Source organism: Mirounga angustirostris, unplaced genomic scaffold (genome assembly GCF_029215605.1).
Source record: "Mirounga angustirostris isolate CCGP_5_RB_7025 unplaced genomic scaffold, mMirAng1.0.hap1 SCAF_4, whole genome shotgun sequence".
NCBI lineage: Eukaryota > Metazoa > Chordata > Mammalia > Carnivora > Phocidae > Mirounga > Mirounga angustirostris.
The window spans coordinates 73690246-73707375 of NW_026991712.1; the positions used below are offsets into that span (position 1 = coordinate 73690246).

At 42.2% G+C, this 17130-nt stretch overlaps 1 protein-coding gene and 1 long non-coding RNA gene across 4 annotated transcripts; both read right to left on the reverse strand.

The window, feature by feature from the left end:
* Window positions 1–741: 741 nt before the first annotated feature.
* Window positions 742–3126, reverse strand: LOC135364112 (uncharacterized). The gene is made up of 3 exons (XR_010410703.1): window positions 2911–3126; window positions 1243–1409; window positions 742–1097 (listed from the first exon to the last, which is right to left on the reverse strand). It is a non-coding gene; the product is annotated as an uncharacterized LOC135364112 (long non-coding RNA).
* A 4103-nt stretch (window positions 3127–7229) lies between these two features.
* On the reverse strand, window positions 7230–16852 carry CHCHD7 (coiled-coil-helix-coiled-coil-helix domain containing 7). Of its 3 annotated transcripts, none has more exons than XR_010410702.1 (5): window positions 16700–16852; window positions 13356–13425; window positions 11807–11905; window positions 10721–11047; window positions 7230–7311 (listed from the first exon to the last, which is right to left on the reverse strand). XR_010410702.1 is itself a non-coding variant. In XM_064588306.1 (5 exons), the coding sequence occupies exons 3-5, from the start codon at window positions 13407–13409 to the stop codon at window positions 10943–10945; spliced, it is 258 nt and encodes an 85-aa protein (XP_064444376.1). In that variant the 5' UTR covers window positions 13410–13425; window positions 13507–13688; window positions 16700–16821; the 3' UTR covers window positions 7230–10942. The 3 variants fall into 3 exon arrangements, 2 of the variants coding, with proteins under 2 accessions (XP_064444376.1, XP_045752489.1); XM_064588306.1 differs by adding an exon at window positions 13507–13688 and having other exon boundaries at window positions 7230–11047; window positions 16700–16821; XM_045896533.3 differs by having other exon boundaries at window positions 7230–11047.
* Window positions 16853–17130: the final 278 nt, after the last annotated feature.

Below are 17130 nucleotides of genomic sequence, written 5' to 3' on the forward strand. Positions count from 1 at the left end.
GTCTCCCTCTCTGGTTTCGTCTTGTTTCATTTTTTCCTCTCTTCCCTATGATTCTCTGCCTTATTTCTCAAATTCCACATATCAGTGAGAGCATAGGATAATTGTCTCCATTGTTTTAATTTGGCTGGAATATTGTGAAATATTTTGACTTGAGCAACTTCTTGTGTGGGTGGGATATCGCAGGTGTTCTGAAGGATACAGGTGATTTTGTCTCATTCATTCAGTTCATTCAGGGAAACAACTCTGCCTCCAGCATATTCTAATAAGGGATATATTATTTTATTATTTTGTGAGATTTCAAGCACCAGCTTGAAGCATCAGAAGAGAGAAGCTCTGTTTAAGTAGATAAGTAGTTCCAAGAACTCTTGCTCCTATAGTGTCCTCCAATTCAAAGACGTTCATACTGCAGGTGACCCTGAGAAGGTCTCACAATTTGCTACAAGGGCCCTTGCTCTTCCACTTCTCCTGAACTGGTTCTCTGGTGCAGGGGTGGGAATTGAAGAGAAGTGCCCCAGTATGGCCTGAATGTATAGCAGTAGATCAGAAGTTATCAAATTCTCCCTGGGGCTTACAGGGACCCTCCACATATTGAGATGTGGATTTATTAGGTTTGCTCTCCTCTGTCAGAGACACAGGTCCAACACACAATGTGTTAAGCCTAGCAGGGCCTCTGGCAGGCATGGACAGCATGTTTCCAAAAAGAGGGAAAAATGTTTCTTTCTCCTACCTGAGGAGGTCTCAATCTCCAATCTCAAATTAGTATCTTCATTATTTTATACCTGCCTACTGATCACAGTTCCAAGCTTGACTGTGAGTACACAGTGCAATGTCCTGAAGAAAAGTGAGAAACAGAGTTAATCATCTAGGTACTTGACAAGATGGCCATGGACAACTACTTGAATTTTTCACCTAGGATCTTAGGATGCCCTGTGGGAAGAGATTTTCTTCAGAGGTGTTTAGTATTCTATAGATTCAAAATTGAAAGTGTTTTTGAATTCAAAAACTTCATGCACAGTCTTTGCTTATTTTATTTTTTGAACTCCATGTTTTTTCTTTTTGATGTTGTGAAACAAAAATCCATTTTCCAGAATTTGACTCTAAACGAGAACAAAATTATACATTAATCAATATGAGTATCCAAAGAGCTTATAATGGGACAGCAATTTGATATGAATTTTTATGTATGACAACAGCACCTAGTCACCCCTTGTTGTTCATAGTTTTAAAGTTCGTTGCACTTACCCATGGTCCTGCCCCCACTGTTGTCCTTTGCTGCCTGGATCCTGGAAAGTGTTGACACTTTTCACTGGTGCGTTTTCATTTCCTCAATCAATATGATTTTCAAGTTCTTTATATGCCTATTCCTGCTCTCACCGGGACATTCGTATGACCTCTTTTACTTCCACATCCTAAAACCCAGGAGATGTTCATTAGAAAAGCAAAGTCACCCGTTTGGGTGGTGGCCTGAAGTACCACCAGGGAGGACTGAGCTCTGTTGCCCAGGGTCCTTGCCATACCCAATACATCCCCTGCCCGCCGACATCCCATTGCTCCTCCCTCTTCTTTTGCTTTCAGGGTCCTTTGGTTCACAGCACTTAGAACTTACTAATATGCTATCTGGTTCATTACTGTGTTTATTACTAGTGCTCTTTCTCTAATCAGATCAGTCCCGGGAGAGCAGGGGTATTTGCCTATTTTGTGCAGTAATAAATCTCATTTGCTTTAAATCTCTTTAAGGATAGTGTAATACCTATAGTACGAATTCAATAAATATTTGCTGTACAAATGAACAAATGCCAAAAGATAAGTACTTCTCTAACACTCAAGTCATGAAGACTTCCTTACTGACTGCTCAATCTTTTCCTTGCTTACTTTCCTCATCTCTGGGTGCTGAACTCTGGCAAAATTCTAAACTCTGTTCATGTCTTTCTTCTACAATCCCTGTGGCCCAGAACTTTGATCTAATCAAAACACACCCATTTCTTTGACCCATTCTGACCCATATTCTTCCAAGTGTCTTATGTTTCAAAATATAATTCATTCACTTGTGGTTATTCACCCCTTCTAAGCAAACCCATCCCATCATATGTTTTCTTGTTTAGGGATATATTCAGAACCTCAGAGCCATAAGCATTTCAGGAGAAAGGTCTCTATTCAGATTAACATAATGCTCTATCTTTGTAAATATGCTATTGTCTTCGTGAAGATTATTGAGTTGCCAAACCGTACAATCTTATGCATCTGACCTTTTCCCTTAGAGATACCCAGATAGTAAAATTACTATAGGTTGGCAATCACTCAGCACTAAAAAACTCTTACTCAAGAGTTCTAGTTGAGAATATGAGGAGTTCAACAACATGGAAGTAGATAGTGTTGATCTACTATTCCAGCAAATAAAAGACAAAGTATAAGATCCTTGATTTTCAAAATTTAAACCCCATTATTTGAATGGATTTTTTTTCTTACTTTTCCTTCTTTTGAAAAGGTAGGAATAGAGAATAAAAAATAAACTTTATTGGGGTTTCCTATGTTTCAGTCACTGTGCTAAAGCTTTTTACAGATATCATCTTATTCAATTCAACCACCTTCTGAGGTTGGTATTTTACATTGCAGAATTAGATACTTTTACAGTGAGCAGTTTGTCCAAGGCCCACGGCTTAGGATAGCTTAGGATAGTTAGAAAGAAGTGGGGGTATAAATCTAGCCAGTACAAAGCAAAGCATACACCTTCAACCACCAGCCACACACGTCCTATACTATACCTCATTTCCGCAGCTTTTCACATCTTCTCCCCACTCCCCCATACCAAAATTATAAATAAGGGATTTTTTAAAAGAGATAGAGGTAAGTAACCCTAACACTACTCCAAACACTCTTGTGCTAGATATTAGGGATCAAAAGGCTGTGAACCTTGGACTCTGTGGTTGACAGGACTACAGAAGAAATTAACCAGTCCGGGTTTTGTTGTCGTGTCGTCATTGTTCGGTTTTGTTTTCCCAAGAGGTAAAGAAATGTAGTCTATTGAGGTTGTGCAAGACATTCTTCAAAAGTGGGAATTATATACAGAAACTGTCAAGGGTTTGGAATGCTGTTCTACAAGATGACATATACATCTGAAATGAAAGAAACAGAGAGACAAGATGACACTCCAGTTGCCAAATATATGAACTATAAACTGAAAACACCCCCACCCCAATCCACAATTCTCCGAGTCTTTAAGGAGGCTATGTATGTGTCAGGAAGTTCTTCAGTACAACAAAATGACAAAATCAGCCTTTTTATCCTGGAAAAAAAAAATCCACTCTGCAAATCACCCGGACGTTTTGTGTTCTTCTCCCTTGCTATTTCACGACAAAGAGCACTGTCCTCTCTCACTAATGTCACATCTCACTATCACTTCAAGAGCAGAAACAGAGACAGGGTTGACAGGGCACACAGAATCAAACATTTTGAAAGAACTCTTTAGAGTCAATGAAAGGTTTGGTAGAGAATCCTCTATACAGTCAATGATGCTGATTAATTTGCAAATTTCCTCCTAGAGTATAAATTTTCTCATTCACTTTTACATCCCCTACAGAAGCCTTTTATTTGTGTGCAGACTCAATAAGTGCTAAATGGCAAAATGAATAGTAATCTGAATAATAGCCTCAGTCAGGGGCCGCAAAGAAACTGAAAGGCACTGAGGAAGCAGAGTCCATCCACCACAGGGAAAACGGGAGTGTGCGTGGGGGGCAGGCGACGTGATAACCGCGCTCAGTCGCAAGTTCCTTAAGCTATGAGGGGTCTCAGTCTCCCATCTGCAAGCCAAGGAGAACACCGATTTCACAGGGTTGGGGTGGGTTTTAAATCCGATTGTGTTTCTGGCAATACCTTGTAAACTGCCGGGTGCTGTGCAAGTGTGAAGGACCATAATGGTCTCTGCTTTTGCAATTCAGTGCAAGACGTGACTGATACAACCTATGTGTACAATGCAGGGACAAAATGATAGGCACCAACATATAATTGGGGACAGAATCGGAGTTGCGCAGAGTGCCAAGACACAGGGAAGGTGCAAAGAGGGGAAGCTGCGTGTGAGATTGGAGAGTGGCCTGGGGAATAGGAGTAGGGGGTACGGCTGACACACACGAAGATTTCAGGGTGTCAGAAGAGCAAGAGGTGGTCCCTAAAGGGAATGGAGGACAGTTTTCGAAGGGAAGGGAAAGGAGAGGGCTCTTGTTCATGGGTAGAGGGACAATCTAGCTGGTAGTCAGTTTTATTCATGCATGTCATGCCCTGAACGCTGATGGATAATATTTTCTTCTGAGTGACTTGGTAAATGTTTCCAGTTCTTTTTACAATCTCCCTCTTCCCAAATGAATTTTCTTGTTCTTGCTTATTGGAGACTTCAGGTGTATATGAAGCATCTAGGGTAGTGTATGGGCGTGAGTGAGAAAAAAAAAATTATAAGGAGAGAACATTCTGGGCCAAATTATATTGTGAAACTATAAAAGTGAAGGAGTGAAACAAAACAACAATCAATTTGGCTTTTCATCATTGCTTCAATTTGGCTTTCAAACAGATGGGAGTTTGGGGAGTTATTCTAGCGGGGATTTTGAGAGAGGGGATCAAGTTGAGAAGGTTATAGTAATTGAGATTATATAGCTTTGCCGAAATACACCAAGAATTAGCTAGGCTTTCACTTATTACAAATAAATTCAGTGTAGCTTTTTCTTTTTCTTTTTTTAAAAGATTGTATTTATTTATTTAATTGACAGAGAGAGAGAGACAGGGTGAGAGGGAACACAAGCAGGGGGAGTGGGAGAGGGAGAAGCAGGTTTCCCGCGGAGCAGGGAGCCCGATGCAGGGCTCGATCCCAGGAGCCGGGGATCATGACCTGAGCTGAAGGCAGTCGCTTAACCAACTGAGCCACCCAGATGCCCCCAGTGTAGCTATTTCTTATAAATGCATTTCAAATATTAATATCTACTTGCACAACACGTGTGAAATCTTCTTTGAGTTTCACAATGACCTGTAAGATAGGGCATTTTAAAAATACCTATTCATGGGGCACCTGGGTGGCTCAGTAGGTTAAGCATCTGCCTTCAGCTCAGGTCCTGATCCCCCGGTCCTGGTATCGAGTCCCAGGTTGGGCTCCTTGCTCGGGGAGTAGCCTGCTGCTCCCCCCTGCTTGTACTCTTTTTCTCTGACAAATAAATAAATGAAATCTTAAATATATATATATTCACAATAGGAAAGGCTCTAAAAGCTGAAGCAATTTACTGTACAGACAGTAAGTGCCAGAGCCAGAACTCAAACCCAGATATTTCGACTCCCGGCATAATGCTGTTTCCAATCATGTCGTGTTTTACTTCTGTGTACAAAGTGGGACTTTTTGGTGTAGGTTCTGACATTGGAAGCTTTATTTTCATCATCACTAATCTTTTCTTTTTTATTCTTCAGTGCTCGTTGCCATCCAGAGCCAGCGCCCTGCGCCCATGAAGTCACTCCCATATTTTCTCTGAGCCCCTCAGCAGGCCCGGCAGGTCCCCCCCTCCCCCCCCCCCCCACGCTCCCGCCCCACATCAAAGGTCCCTGCAAGCTGCCTTCTTTTCCCTCCTCCTGCCAATACTGGAGTAGGGCGCTGTGAAGTGGCCTTTGCTTTCTTTTCGTTTCTCCGGAGGGCTATCAGTGTCGGTGGAGGAATCGGAGGTGGTCCCAAGCCGATTTATTTGTGGACGCTAAACGTAGTGCTAGAAGAAACCGACAAATCGAGCCCCTGCACCTGGGTGACGTTGCTGGGTCGGCCGGTGATGGTTTTTGTAGACGGACAGCTTTTTAAATGTCGATGTACAGGCTTTCTGGGAAGAAAGCAGGTGCTGTGAAGCAGACGTCACGTTTCAGTGTGCGAGAGCTCCAGCCGGTTGGCAGGGGCAGAGCCCAGCACCCCGAGAGGCCTCGGCGGGCTCGCCGAGGCTGAAGGGGCGGGAGGCGGAGCTCACGCTGACCACTGCACGCTCGACCACCCATAGAAACCGCATCTTAAACCTGTCAGGAAAGCCGTTCCTGTGTTCGCCACTGAAAAGCAAACCAAACCCACCTCCTTGTATGTAGCTCCTTTTCAGAATAAAGCCTTTGACAGGCCACATTTCTCGTTTCCTTATTCCGCAAAATAAAAACAGACAGTGAGAAATTAAAAGAACGTCTAGGTGACTTTATTTGCCCAATGTCACCACGCCTGGTGACGTCCGCAGCTACCCAGGGAATACTCAGCGAGTGTCACCAGAGAGATGGGAGAGCAATGGAGAAGAGGGGACATTAATTCAGACTGGTGGTGCTAGCAAGGGGTAGTAGAGACAATCCATGTAAGCTGAACCTGAAAACAGGACTTAACTGCAGCACTTTTCAAGTTGCGAAAATTGGGTCTGTTCGGGCAATGGAGAAGGTGGCAGCAAGACACCCTGCAGGGACAGGATACGGTCGCACATTTCCACGTCGGCCTCCCTCACTGAGATGGAAGGTCCTTGAAGACACAGGCTTGGTCTTGTGTGTCCAAAAGCAGACCCATTCCCCACTTCCTCAAGCCTGCGCCCTTCACAGATGTCCCCAGATCTTAGAGGAACTTGTGAACCAAGGGAAGGAATTTGGACATGTGTCCTGAGGCAATGAATAGGTCTTGGAATTTTAAGCGGGAATTACTGTATTTGCATTTTGGAAAGACTCTCCAGGCTGCAGCATAGTGAAGGAATTGGGGTCAGGCAAGAATTTATGGAGGAAAACAGTTGAGACGGTTGCAGTGATCTAGGATCATTGTAAAACCCTGTCTCAGCACCTCCTGAATTATTCTTCTAAACACAAACTGGATTTGACCCTCTCCATCACAAAACACTTCATAGCTTTCCTTTAGATACAGAATTAGGTTTAAAGTCCCCTCATAATGTGAACCTACTCTACCTGTCTACTTTTCTTCCTTCATATACTCTGGTCTCTGTCAGTAAAGACTAATCCCTGATACCCCACATGCATGTGTCCCTTCATGTTTATTAAGGTATTTACCCTCTTAGAAGTTTGCTCTTGCTCCTACTGTGGTGCTCACTTCCTTCTCCCACACAGCATAGTGAAGTTCTTTGAGGACCAGATGGTAACTTATTCATGCATGCTCCTCCACAGCGTTTAGCCTAGCACTTTGCACGTTATAGGCACTTGGCAAATATTTGTTGAGCAGAATTGAACTGTAATAGCAGTACTTGTACTTGGATTCATTTAGTATTTATTGAGCACCAGAAACCATAAACAAAAAGATCGGTCCATTTAATTACATTAAAATGTAAATCACTGCACAGAAATTTTAAGAGACAAAACATACAGAATACAAATGACAAAGAGGTAGTTTCCTTATAATATCAAGAGTTCCCCAAATCATTCACATCAACAATCTAAAAAAAAAAAAAATGGGCAAAGGAAATAAGTACACCCATTCCATTTTTCATTCAACAATTGTAAGGATGAAAGGGTTTTAAAGTACCCAGTTGGGGGGCACATGGGTGGCACAGTCCGTTAACTGTCAGACTCTTGGTTTGGGCTGAGGGTCTTGAGATCCAGCCCCGTGCTGGGCTCCACACTCCGCCAGCGTGGAGTCTGCTTAAGTCTCTCCCCCTCTCCCTCTGCCCCTCCCTGCCTCTCTCTCTCAAATACATACATACATACATACATACATATTAAAAAAAAAAATTTAAGTACCAGTGGGACTGAGGCTGTGAGGAAAGAAACACTCACAGGCTTTGTTCATTAAAGTAGAAACTGGTATGTCCCTAATACTTACAATATTTAAAATGCAGGAGCCTTTAACTTAGAAATTCTATTCTTAGCAATGTATTATAGAGATGAAAACAGAACAGGCAAAGAGCCATACACAATAATGCTTGTTGCAACCTTGTCTCTAACAGCGAACCCATCAGTGGAAGGCTGGTTCAATGACAGTATAACTATACAAGGGAAAACTGCAGCCGTTGAAAGAAATGGAGAAAATCTATAATCACTGGTGGAGAATTATTCCCAATTATATCACTAAGTGAAAAAAGCTAAGTGCCTCCAGCTTATACACTATGCTGTTCCTTTTGTGGAAAACAAATATACAGATATCCTTTATATGCACAAGAACCTTGAAAACTTTTTGACATGGGCTGCTTCTGGGCGTATTTATTTACACTGTAGACCCTTTTGCATTATTTGGACTTTTGAACATTGCGTACCCTTTCTTGTGGTTTGAGCATGTTTTTCAATGGGTTCAATTTTAAAAGCCACCCCTCAGATACAATCAATTTGCAGTAGGAATGCCAAGACAGTTCAAACTATTCAACAGGAGAAAAGCATAGCCTTTTCAACCAAAGGTGCTGGGACCTGCACAGCTACATGCAAAAAAAAAAAAAAAAAAGATGTTGGATTCCTACCTCATACCACATACAAAAATGAACTCAAAATGGATCAAAGACCTAAATATAAGAGCTAAAACTACAAAACTCTTAGAAGAAACATAGATATAAGTCTTTTTGACCTTGAATTAGGCAATACTTTCTTAGATGTCACTGAAAGCAACAAAAGAAAAAATTGGACTTCATCAAAATTAAAAAATTTGTGTTCAAAGGACACCATTAAGTGAAAATACAACCCACAGAAGGGAAGAAAACATTCATAAACCTCTATCTGATAAATTTATTTATTTATATTTAATATATATAACGAACTCTCACAATTCAATAATAAAGATACACTACCCAACTTAAAAACAGACAAAGGATCTAAATGAACATTTCTCCAAGGAAGAGATGACTGGCCAATAAGCACATAAAAAGATGCTCAACATCACTAGCCTTCATGGAAATGCAAATCAAACCACATTGAGATACCAGCTCATACTCACTAGGATGACTGTAATCAAAGGCAGATAATAAGTGTTGAGAATGTGGAGAAATTGGAACTCTCATACATGGTAAAATAGTGCTGCTACTTTGGAAAGTAGTTTGTCAGTTCTCCCAAAGGTTGAACATAGTTACCATATGATCTAGCAATTCAACTCCTACGGATATATTCAAAAAGAAATGAATGACCACACAAAAACTTGTACACAAATGTTCAAGAAACAGCATAACCGGTAATAGCCCCTAAGTGGAAACAACCCAAATGCCCATCAACTGATGAGTGGATACATAAAATGTGGTAGATCCATGTAATGGAATGTCATTCAGCAACAAAAGGAATGAAGGACTGATACACGTAACGTGAATGAATCTTGAAAACATTAGGTCAAGCGAAAGAAGCCAGTCACAAAAGACCACATATTGTATGATTCCATCCATATAAATGACCGGAATAGGCCATTCTAGAGTCAGAAAATAGTTGCCTAAATGTTGGAGAGGTTGAGGAGAAAGGGAGGTGTTAAAAGGAAATGAATGTGTGCTTATGGTTTCTGGAGTGAAGAGTTCTAAAATCAATTGTGGTGATGGCTGCACAAGTTTGTCAATATACTAAAAACCATTGTATTGTACACGTTAAATGGATGATTTATATGGTATCTGAATTGTATCTCAATAAAGTTATTTTTTTTTAAAAAGAGCTAGGCCAAGACAAATAGCTCCCGGAAAAAATGTTGACACTGGTAGGTACATTTAAGGAGGTGATAGTGAAATTCCAAACCCTTCAACAGCATGCTTAAAATACTGAAATGCTTGTCACACAAGTAAGTATTAGTTTCTTGTCAGGTCCTATTTTAATCCATCATTTTTAGAGCAATCAATACAAATCAAGGAATTTCTCAAACAATCCATCTTTTATTCCAATAGAATCACATTTAACAATCAGGGTCATATGGTTTAAAAACATCTGACCTGGGTTTTGGACTAAGACCAATGAGATGGATAGTTTGTTGTCAGCAGCCTTTAAAATAATACTCTTGATCCAGCACCAGATAGAAAAGGGACAAAAGCTATTTGTTTTCATTGATTTTTTAGTATAAATTTTATTAAATAGTAGGTTCTAAAACTGTTCTGTAAATGAAATAAACTGGATTTTTAAAAGGTGGTGGGTATGGGAGCTGCCACACAACCCACCCCAATCAGCATACTGAATATTCTTGTGTTTATAGCATAAAATAAAGTGGAGCTCTAGTCCCATCCAGTGCATTCACCTGTGAACCTCCATACCCTTCCTTGCCCATCTCTTCCTGCGAACAGAAATGCCCCCTTTTAAGAGAATCACCCTTTTTTCCCATTACTGTGCTTAAAAAAAGAATACTATGCCTTTATATATGGATTTTAGTCACAGAATCCTTTAACTAAGGCCTTTCCCTAAAGAAAGAAAGGAAGAAAGAAAAGAACAGTTCTTTTGCAGGCCATTTATTTAAGACGACCCTCCTGCACCCCTGCCCAGTCAACGTACTACCCTTATTTAAGCAAAGATAAAAGGAATGAAGTGAGGACGGAGGTCTTACTTTAGACTGAGCCTGAGACTCGAGGCCCACCACACATTCACCCGGAACTTACCTTCCCAAGTCTCTGTTCTGCCACTCCACCAACCACCTTAAACTCCAGGTGGAACACTCTACAGACCACTTCTCCAAAGTTAGCTTGAGGTTTCTCCCCATCATACTGTTGCTCGCATCACCTCCCATCCTTGGAAATACCCCCTTCCTTCCACCGCCAGATGAAAAGTCCCATTCCTCCTATCACCTTTCCTAATGCCCCCTTACCTTTGGGAAGTCGTGTGAGCACAGCAGCATGGCACGGCCAGGACTGGCAGACTACCACCCTGGCACTGAGAGCAAACACACAGGATGCAAGGCTAACTTAATCGCCCCTTGTGGAATTCAAGATCGGTCTGGGTAAGGCCTGAAAGCGGTTAAGGGACTACAAGATTACAGTAATCTTCATTAACTGCTTCTAAATTAAATAAACAACTTTAATGCAAACAGTCAGTAAGGCATTTTTCCCATTGCCCCCAGGATCTCGTCTCTTTCTGCTGCTGTAGGCATAGAGGGCTTCACTCCATTCTGTCTTCTCTGGACCACGATAGAATTCTGCACGTAGGTATAAAAAGAAGAAGAAACCCGAATCAGTCATGTATTAAATGCTAATCATTTGCCAGTTATTGGCCACTACTTCCTCAAAAAGGAAATTCTAAAAACCATGTGTAAAGAGGAACCAAAAAACTAATTCTAGGACTTCAGACAATATTTTTCAAATTAACAATTAAATAGAAGTGATCATTCCCCTAGGACTATGTTGACGGTAATTGGGATGGGAATATATACTGTTTAAGGACAAGAGCACAAGAGTCCAGTCCATCAAGAGGATCGACTAAATAACTGCCACATGAAAGCAACAGTTAATTTAGAAGAGGGAAAGGAAATGGCTGGATGCAGTGCTCAGAAGCACAAATCATATACCAATGTCTCAAGAAAAATGGGACCATTTTAACAATGATGGGTGGCAGTGGGAAAGGAGAAGGCAGAAATGGAAGCCTAAAATGTGTTATGACAGAGCAAGCTCTCCATTCTGTTCATATCCAGGTGAACTAAAATTATAATAAGGTCATTGTTCTAGGGCTGCTCTTAAATATCCATAGGAAGATCCACCTATATGAGACCTGCGTTCTTCCAGCCCGGAGGAGGAGGCAGCCAGTAAGAGCCCTCAAGGATCCTTCAAGGCACGCAGAGAAGAGTCAAAAGTGTCCCCAGTCATCACTAAGAAGGGATTGTGGGTACTCACTAATTTGGGGCTTCAGTTTCAAGCCAAAGAGTGGAGTTTTAACACAAAGCTAACCAAGCTAGGCTTACCCAGAATTTCCGGCAGTTTTTGTACTTCAAGAAGTAAGTGGAACACCGTTCCCTGTCGTAGTTATTTTCATCCATACACCTGGTAGAAGCATCAGATTCCTTAAATATGTAAGAAAGGCATCATTTAAGAGGGTGGAATGGGATCCTAAACTTCTGAAGCCGCTTCCCCCCAAAGCAGGTAATATGAACTCGTTCCTTTCTGTTCATTTTAATGAGCATATAATGAACAGAAACTGAATTATCTTTCCAACCATCCCAGCACTCATTCTACTCAGGGCAGACATCTTCCTTTTCATAGTCTGGGTCAGTTTTCTGAATATCTGGTCACGGGAACTTGAGCCCAAGCACAGACTGAGATAATTTATCCTGGTAACCGTTTAACAAAGAAGCTGAGGCAAGGTGCAAGGTGCTGAAAATCACTCCTGCACAGGGAGAATTAAAACCGTCTCCTGACGCAGGGTGCAGCTGTCCTGCCTTTCCAAGTTCTCCCTTGGACCTGACTGATGTTAAGCTGGTTTCAAGATCCTAAGTAAGTCGCTAATAACTGGTCTACATCAAGGCAACTTAAATTAACACCACTCATCTCAATGTATTTTTGGCTATCATTCCCTCCACTACGCAAGTACATATACTATTATGTATGCAGTTTTAATAGATATCATTAGTATCACTTCAAAACCCAAGTGAGCAACACAGGGCTGTGAGTTCAAAGGAAGGTAGGAGCCATTTGGAAATTAAAATTAAGCTGTCTAAACTGGAAGTAGATTGGATAACAAACTTTAAAGTGAAAAGTAGGATTCTGAGACGTCATCTAAGGGAAAGCGTTAACTAAAGGGGTAGGTAATTTGCTTCACAGATCTAAGAAACACGGTCTATCTAAAGAGACTTAATAAAGCTGTTCAACACAGAGCTAATATATGTAGCAAAGCTAAATTTCTATGCCAAATATTTAACGAATGTGTATATTTGAAAAATGCATACAGGTTCAGGGAATGGCACCAGTCTGATGACTGCATTATTCCAGGGTGACAAGGCCACAAGTCAGTATGGCTAGTCATTCCAAATAAATGCCAATAAGACCTTATTATTACAACAAAACATTTTGTGTACATGACACCTTTGTGGAAAGCTTTAGGCTTTAAATAGGCAAATTCTATTATAGCCCCTTATTCACAGCAGGCTGTCTCAAGGACAGGATGAAATTATTGCTATTAAGACACAAATTTCAGTGGCAGTTGAAAAATAGGCTTTGCTACTTGCCACTTTTGGACTACAGATTTTCCTTGGTGTTACATACCCCTGTCTGGTGTTACAGTGGTTAGTAAATGCTTGCAAATTATACAAATGGAAACTTCAAAGGGATGGATCTTTGTTAGCTAAATTATGAATACCTAAAATTGTTTAGTGAAATAAAGATACACTGGCCAGGAATATTTTTTGTATAGAAATAACTTTATTCAAGAACTACAGAAAACAGATGCCCACAAAAATGGAACAAGCCTGTTTTACCAAGTTAACACTCATGAAAATTAAAAGCAAACCACCTTACCAACAAGCAAGGGTTTATGTCAGGATCTCTCAGCCTTCGTGCTACCATGGGCATCCTAACAGTTTTCTTACTGCAGGCAGATGTTGGAGAAAAGAGTTACACAGTGAATGACAGAAAATAAATCAATACATCTCATTAGACCCATGAGTACTTGAAAAATTAATTTTGTCGGGGTGCCTGGGTGGCTCAGCCGGTTAAGTGTCTGCCTTCGGCTCAGATCATGGTCTCAGGGTCCTGGGATTGAGCCCCACGTCGGGCTTCCTGTTCCACGGGAGCCTGCTTCTCCCTCTCCCACTCCCCCAGCTTGTGTTTCCTCTCTCGCTGTGTCTCTCTCTGTCAAATAAATAAAACATAAAATCTTAAAAAAAAAATTAATTTTGTCACAATGATTATCCCAGTAAGGAACTTCATATGTCCTCTGTTTTACGAGAATAAATATTTGGTTGGGTTTTTCCTTTGCATTGCCATAGTGCCTCAGCATGAGGGCCATATTTAAATTCATCCACTGAAATTTGATTATAATGTCCAGGAAGATTCTAGTTCAGTTATAGTTCAGTTTTAGTTTATCTTTATTTCTAAAGGTTAAGCTATTAAATATACTAAAAAAAAAAAAAAAAAACCCTAAGAATACAGCATGCATTCTTTTTAAAAAAATATATTTATGTATTTATTTGAGAGCGAGTACGTGCAAGCAAGGGAGAGGGGGGAGTATAGAGGCAGAGGGAGACAAGCAGACTCCCTGCTGAGTGGGGAGCCTGCTATGAGGCTCGATCCCAGGACCCTGAGATCATGACCTGAGCAGAAATCAAGTCAGATGCTTAACTGACTGAGCCAGCCAGGCGCCCCAAATACAGCATGCATTCTAAAGATTACTTCGTTATTATACATTTGATCATCATACAAAATAAGTGTGGAATAATTAGTACAACCCAACATTAGCAAAAACATTTGTTTACTAAACTTAACTGTGTACTCTGTAGCCAGCACCAGGGTGGTCAATATACTAAAAAAGTTATTGCTTAGTTGGCATTTTGAAAGCTAAAAAAGAAAAACTGAAACTTTACTTCCAGTGGCATCTTTATTTAACTGATACTTCCCTTGGTTAAAGGAAGTCACAGAATGCTACTGTGGTCCATTAATCTTCCAACTCAAGCCTTACACATGGAGCTCTGCAGAAGTCTTTACCGATTAAAGATGATCACAGTTCCCTAAGAGCCACCTAGTGACTCCAAGTCAAGTAGTGTGATTCACACACTACTCATATATGTCAACTATATTCCAGGACAACCGCTCTCTATAATAATGCAGTTCAACTGAAATTGGCATGCCTATTATCTTCGAAGACATGTCACAGAAAGGAAAAGAGAAAATTAAGAAAAACAATAATCAACGAACTGTTAATTATTTCAAAGTGATTTTTTCGTTTCAGTATATTGGTATGCTATTGATGAGCCACCCACAAACATTTTTAAATGCTCTGCACTAAGTTTAAGGGGCTGAGCTAACTTGTACTCTCGAATCCTGTTCTAGCTTAACCATCTTCCACCTAAAGATGGAAGGAGAAACAAGCAATAATGCAGTATGACCTACACCAACACCACCCAATAGAAGACTGCATCAGTCAGTATAACCCAAGAAAGGTCAGAATTTTTATATGAAGTGGTTTCTACTTTTCTTTCCCTAAGTGACACTGTCAAAAAATATCAGTCATGTTAAGAGAAATAAGGTACATTCAGGAAAATCAATCAAACCCCTAAGCTCCTAAAAAGTGGTGGTATTTGCAATCAAGAGTCACCCAGTTCAGAGACCAGGATGTCCAGGCTAAAAGAGATCAATCTTTGCAAACAAGGATGGGAGAAAAGTTTAGTCATTCCAGGATCCTTTAACTTTTAGGAATCCTCTAATCTGATTACCATTGAACACTACAGGAATATACCTAGCTAACAGAAGCATCTAGGTAAAAAAGAAATTAAAGTTGCTATTCAATTATATCTAGAAGCTTCTTCCTCTCCTGAACAGAATTCTTTTGCAGGCTTGACTTCTTACTAAGAGATGATGGTACTAAGTAAACTCACACCCTTCTTTTTGACATTCATTCTATGATGTAAGAATACAGAACTCTGCTTAGCTGTTCATATTCCTTAGACATATAATCTCAACAATGATCAGACATAGACAAAACTCTGGTTGTGTGCCTTACATGAAAGTGTACTTTCACTGCATTTTATTATCATCAGTCAAGAATTCTTTAAAAATAACATCTAGGTAACATCACATATATGCAAATCAGGTTTGGACCATGAATTTATTCAGATTTCATTTCCTTTCCCTTCCGGATTCTACATACAAGTCAATGCAAGTTTGGATTTCTAAATTACACCTTCTTTGCATGAATCCTCACGTATCAACTGGAAATGAAGAGGAAATGTCAATTTACAGTGAGGAGAGGGGCTAAAGGGAAGATCGAGTGTTCGGCTAGAGAGGACTTATCTGCTTACTTTCTGAAGCACTAAACAAATATTACAGAGCTCTACTTGCAAAGGACAGTCAGAAAGAAAACCAAAAATTTGAGGGATGGGCCTCAAAAGCACAGTACAGTTGAGGAATAACTCTAAAATCTTCTCCAAAAGGCAAACTGCTTTAAAAAGTATGTCTTGATTTCCTTCCCATCCAATTCACACCCCCACTCTCCAACTAGCTTTGAAAGGGAAGAGAAGAGAACGTTACTGAACACGTCCATGCCCACATGCTGGTCAGAGCTAAGGCAGGGTCTGTGGCTCTGATAAAACGCAAATGCAACTAGCAGGAAGCTGAAACACGTTATGCGAGAACCTAAAGCCCTTAACCCACTGCTGGGTGCAGAAAGGCAGGGTCAGGAAGTCGGCATGGTACAGCGGGGCGGGGCAGTCGAATGGAGAAACTGGAGATGTGAGTCCGCGGCCTTGCTGCCTCTCGGCGATGCTGTCCGTCTAATGGTGGACGACAGGCACAGGTGAACACACCTTGCTCTGACCTCCGATGGAGCCGAGTGGGGCAGGGGGAGAGGAAAACGCAAGAAATTGGGGGTGGGGGTTGGCAATTACGCCCCAAAGGCTGAGAAGCAGGGTGAAGGAAGAGCTAGGGGTGCCCAGGGAGGGCGAAGGTCACCTTCCTCGTCTCCTGCCCGAATAAAACCGGGTCGTGGAAAGGAGGAGCGACAGGAAAGGGCCTGCGCTGAGGCAGGGCCTGGTGGCAGCGGCTTCACGACGGAGGAGAGGGGATTCCGGCCCGCGGTGGCCCATCTGCACCCCTCTCTTCTCGCATCCCCGGAGCCGCCGCGGAAGGAGGGGCGGGGGACCACTCACCTCGGGCGACCGCTTCGCCAGCGCCCAGGCCGTCTCCAGCTCCAAACACGTCAATGGCTCACGCAGCTGGACCTTAAGTAGCGCGCATCCCAACGTGCTGCCCCCGCTCCCCGGCGGCCGCCAGCCCAATCAACGCGCGCCGCCGCCAGACTGACAGCCGTGCCGGGCCCTGCCGGGCGGGGGCGGGCGGGCCTCGCCCCGCCCCCAGCTGGCGGGAGGAGGGCCGAGGCGGGAGGAGTGGGCGGGGCCGAGCGTGCGGCCCCGCCCCTTTCCCCCGCCCCGCGCGCCCCCCCGCGCCGCGGCCCGCCTCTTAACACTTTGGTTTGACGGGCGGCGCCGCGGTCCAATCGGCGGGCCCGTCTCTGGCGGCGGCGGCGCCTAGTGGCCGGCCCCGGGGCGGAGCGCGCGCGGGGGGCGGGCACATCGGCGGG